This window comes from Rhagoletis pomonella, unplaced genomic scaffold (genome assembly GCF_013731165.1).
Source record: "Rhagoletis pomonella isolate Grant_MI unplaced genomic scaffold, Rhpom_1.0 Rhpom_scaffold_00004, whole genome shotgun sequence".
Lineage (NCBI taxonomy): Eukaryota > Metazoa > Arthropoda > Insecta > Diptera > Tephritidae > Rhagoletis > Rhagoletis pomonella.
This window is the reverse complement of record NW_023458558.1, coordinates 7945497-7949993: the sequence shown is the minus strand read 5'-3', so window position 1 is coordinate 7949993 and position 4497 is coordinate 7945497. Positions and strand designations below refer to the sequence as shown.

General features: G+C 46.9%; 2 protein-coding genes across 2 annotated transcripts in view; both read right to left on the bottom strand.

The window, feature by feature from the left end:
* Nucleotides 1-3026, bottom strand: part of LOC118736918 (ankyrin repeat and KH domain-containing protein mask-like) — a gene marked incomplete at its 5' end in the record, with an annotated part of 21862 nt that extends 18836 nt beyond the window's left edge. Inside the window, 4 exon segments of the mRNA XM_036467055.1 lie at nucleotides 302-1682; nucleotides 1762-2249; nucleotides 2315-2426; nucleotides 2518-3026. Coding sequence (XP_036322948.1) covers nucleotides 302-1682; nucleotides 1762-2249; nucleotides 2315-2426; nucleotides 2518-3026 — 2490 coding nt within the window.
* Nucleotides 3027-3110: 84 nt separating this feature from the next.
* The window catches only part of LOC118737791 (ankyrin repeat and KH domain-containing protein mask-like), a 23234-nt gene continuing 21847 nt past the window's right edge, over nucleotides 3111-4497 (bottom strand). Inside the window, exons 7-8 of the mRNA XM_036468551.1 lie at nucleotides 3164-4495; nucleotides 3111-3120 (exon numbers count right to left, since the gene is read on the bottom strand). Coding sequence (XP_036324444.1) covers nucleotides 3111-3120; nucleotides 3164-4495 — 1342 coding nt within the window. The remainder of the gene's footprint in view (nucleotides 3121-3163; nucleotides 4496-4497) is intronic.

Below are 4497 nucleotides of genomic sequence, written 5' to 3'. Positions count from 1 at the left end.
TTGGGTATAAAGTGTTATGATTGTATCGATGTGCAAGTTTCAAGCTGCAAAAAAGCGCCCTTCTTTTTAATATTTTTTTTTTGGTGTTTGCTTTTGCCGTGGTCACTTGTTTGCATAACTGTATAAGGTTTGTCCGATACAAAGCAAAACTTTTATAAAAAAATAAAGGATATTGCATGGTTTTCCCATTAAATAATTTTTTAACAATTTGGGTAGGTACTACCAAAATCAACCGTGGTGTGTATGTACTATATATACATATGTATATGCATTTATTAATATTAAGAGTTTCGGTACTCACCATGACTCACCACCTTGACGGCATTGGCAATATCTGCTGCTGCGGCTGCGGCATTTGCCACATCTGCCGCAGCGGCGGCAGCAGCTGCAGTACATTGCTGCAAAGTGCTGAACGCTGCGCTTCCCGATGCTGTTTTGAAATTTGCAATAGGCGGAAAAACATGCACCAAATCGGTTGGGAAGTCTTGGCGGAAATCACATAAAGCCTGCGACAATTCATCAGTTTTGTAGGCGACATTCGATAGTATCAAATTCTCAAGAGCCTGTGGTTGACGATGTGCGCTCTTTGCGCGTTTCGCATTGCTCAATGCCATGTCATCGTCGTCCTCGTCCTCTTCATCATCTTCGTCATCGTCTTCGTCATCTTCTGCACAGCCAATTATATGCTGTCTCATTGCGATGGCCTCATCATCCTGTACCATGGCGCTCACATCGATATCATCTTCACAATTTCCCTCCACATCACCGTCTAATTCTTCGTCTTCGCCATCTTCTTCATCATCATCCTCGAGCACCTCTTCAATGTCATCACCCTCACCATCGCCCTCGCCATCTCGTTCACCTTCACACTCGCCATCGGCTTCTCCTTCTTCATAACCGTGACCCTCCAGCATATCAAGCGTCACAGCGGACTGATCAGCCTCAATGTTTGCATCATCATCTTCCTCCACTTCGCCATATTCATCGAGTTGCAATGCATTTTCGTCGCCATTAGGCGCCTCAATACTCATCGAAACATGTTCGAGTAACATGTTGGGTGCGGCAGCTGCTGCAGCAGTGACCAACGTAGCTAGATTCTTCATTTCTGTAACTCCTTCGGCGTCTGGTTCGCCATCCAATTCCACTTCCTCGTCCAGCACTGCGATGCCATCTTCACTGTAGATTTCTTGCTGCTGTTGTTTGTCTGGCAATGGTGGTGGCGGAGTTTCCGTTGGTGACTTGGGTTGATCGTCGAAGAAGCGCGGCATATCGTACAACTGGTAGCGCTCCTTCAAATACTCTTGCTGCTCGGCGGCACTCATTCCACATACGGTTGCTAGCGCCGCTGCTGCTGCTTCGTCACCGACATTACGGGATTGCATTGCTTGAAAAGCCTGCAAAATGGTGGAAGTTACCTCTTGCTGCTGCTGTTGTTGTTGGTGGTGATTATCGTCGCCTATTGATGGTATGTGTTGTTGCAAAAACGTTCCAGCTGCATTAGAAGGTGATGCCAAAGGCGATGCCGGAGAGTTGTTAAGTGCAATCGAGGTGTCTCCGCTGCCACTCATATCTAAGCTGCTTGAGAGTTGTTGCTGCTGTTGTTGCGCAGCAAACGCCATTTGCGTCATGATAACCTGCTTCGTCTGCAGGCTCGGCTTGATTTCGTTAGTGAGCAATAATGGCTGTAAATTAAATGAAACAGAAAATATTTTTAATACGCAAACAATAAAAATATTGTCAGCTTTAATTCAGCATCCTTACCAATTTATTGTAAATGGATACCATTTGATTTTGTTGCAGTACAGGCGATTGTGGAAAAACTGTTTTACGGAAGTTTTTGTTGTCCTTCTTCGATACCGGTTTGGCTTTTGGTCGATCGCTAATGGCTGTGCTCTGCGACACTTCTGATGGTGTTGTAATTTGAGTACTCTTTTGGTTCAAATTATTGTTATTGCCTTTATTGTTGAAGTTACGATTGTTTTGTAGATTATTTACTGCAGACATTGCCTCCAAAGCGGCCGCTGCTACACCACTATTACTGTATTGCTGTGTGTTTAACATAGATTTAGTTTGATCCTGCTGCTGTTGACGCAACTCCGCAGCTGCATCGGCGACAGCACTCGCATCTAATAACTCAATCATCATATTATCCGATGGCATGTTTAGCATTTGTTGGGATTGGCCACCGCTGGCTGTGTTGCCGGTAAGGAAAATCGAAGTCATCTCATTATCGCCCAAAGTAGTGACACCTGAGCAATTACCATGGGAATATCTCTTTAAATGTGTGCTAAAACTTTCATCTACGTGAACTTACCTGAAACAGCATTGGCAGCCATTGTTTCAACGCCCTCGACTCCACTCAAATCCATATAGCTAACTGGTGATAAATCGCTCACTACACCGCCCGACTTATTTTCATTGCCAATCTTTAAATATAAAACGATATTGAATGATTAAAAAAAAGATTCCCTTGGAAAAAATGTGCAATTATATAACTTTGCAGGACTTGATACTCACCTTTTGGAATTCGGGCTTGAAAAAACAACGACGCATGAAACAACGATTTTGTTGTTGTACGTCTGCTTCTCCTGCATTTGCTACAAGTGAGCCACTACCGTCGTCACCCAGCGGTTGGGAGCGTACCTCGTCTGGTTGTTGCTGCTGTTCTTGTTGTTGCATTTGCTCAAACTGCTGTTGTTGTTCAATTGTTAAATTTCCCAAATTGGTTGTCGCTAAGTTGAGCTCGAAAGGCGCTGGTGGCTGTCGGTTCTTTCGCGATGCATTGCCGCTCTTCGTCTTCATGGGGGGCTGTACGGAGTTCTGCTGCAGCTGTGGCTGTAACTGAAATTGCTGCTGTTGATGGGTTTGTGCTGCACCAGCACCACCCACAGGTGGAGCAGGTGGCGCTTTCTGGGGTGGTGTTAATGCGTTTATGTGCGTCATATCCAATTCGAAATGCTTGCGTTGAGCATTATTATTGTTGTTGTGTGCAGGCAAAGGAGGTTGCTGCTGTTGCTGTTGTTGTGTCTGTGTAATTGATTGCTGTTCGCGGCCCAATGTAAGACCCTGCTCGAAACCAGTTTGCAAGTGGAAAAGGCGCGATTTTGCAATTAATGCTTCCTGTTGTTGTGCGCTAAGCGAATTGATGTCGATGGCAGCAAACTCCTCGCCATTCGCATCCGTAGTCGAAGTCAATGGCAAATGTTCTTCGGTATATGCGGCAGCTGTCGTGTTCAATACAATATTGTTGGCGGTCGTACCGTTGGTGTTCGGCAAGGTATTTGCGCTGAATTGTTGCTGATGGAATTGCTGCTGCTGGTTGGAGACCCGCATTGCTTCAGATACCTGCAAACCGGGCGGGGCACTTAGCTGTTGCAACTGTTGCTGGAATTGTTTCTGTTGTTGCGGATTTATGAACCGCAGTTGACCAGTGGTTGCAGTGTTATTGATTACCGCAGACCCCGCTGCAGTTGCAGCATTAGCAGCAGCAGCTGCTGCGGCCGCAGCCGACTGTAGTTCGTTCTGATGATTTTGTACGAATAGCGGATATTTGAAAAGTAGTTCGACAACGCGCGTATGACCGCCTTTGGCCGCCTCAATCAGCATAGTGCTATTGTCCTTCAACTTGTGGAAAGGATCTGCGCCACTCTTAAGCAATAGCTCGACCACTGCCTGATGTCCGCCTGCACAGGCTAAAGAAAGCGGTGTATGATCGTTGCTGCTGCTCGGCTTATTCACATCGGCGCCTTTTTGTATGAGGAATTTAACAGTACATAAATGACCGGCGCGGCAAGCCTTCATGAGTGGTGTCCGCCCGCCTTCGGATTCATGTTCTAATTCTGCCCCATAGCTGAGCAGCACTTCGGCCGCGTCTGTGTGACCGTTTTCGCAAGCATGTGTTAGAGCCGTGTCACCAGTTTGCGTCACCGCGTGAACATTAGCCTTATTCTGCAGCAGGAAGCGCACCAAGTCCGTATGGCCTTCTTGGGCTGCTTCCATAAGCGGCGTGGACGCGCCAAGCTCTAAATTGGCTCCCTCCTTTATAAGGAACTCCGCAACTTCACTAAAACCACCACAACAAGCTAGGGTAAGCGCGGTTTCCTGAGTCTCCTCAGTAGTCGCATTAATATCTGCACCCTTACTTAACAGGAGTGCAACCATTTCCTCGTGACCTTCACGTGCAGCCTCCATAAGTGGCGTATAGCCCTCGTCATTCACTTCCTCGATGTTAGCGCCCCGTTCAATCAAGAGAGTGGCCAATTCTACGTGCCCCCCACATGCTGCTAAAGTAAGTGGCGACTCAAATGAATCGGTTGGCATATTCACTTGGGCACCTGAGTCTAACAACAAGCGCGCGACTTCAACATGACCGTCCATGGATGCCTCCATTAAAGCGGTGTGCATTTCGTCGGTCTTGTGCTCTTGGTCGGCGCCGGCTTGTAATAGGAAACGAACCATACTGAGGTGACCTTTGTAACAGGCCAACGTTAAGGCGCT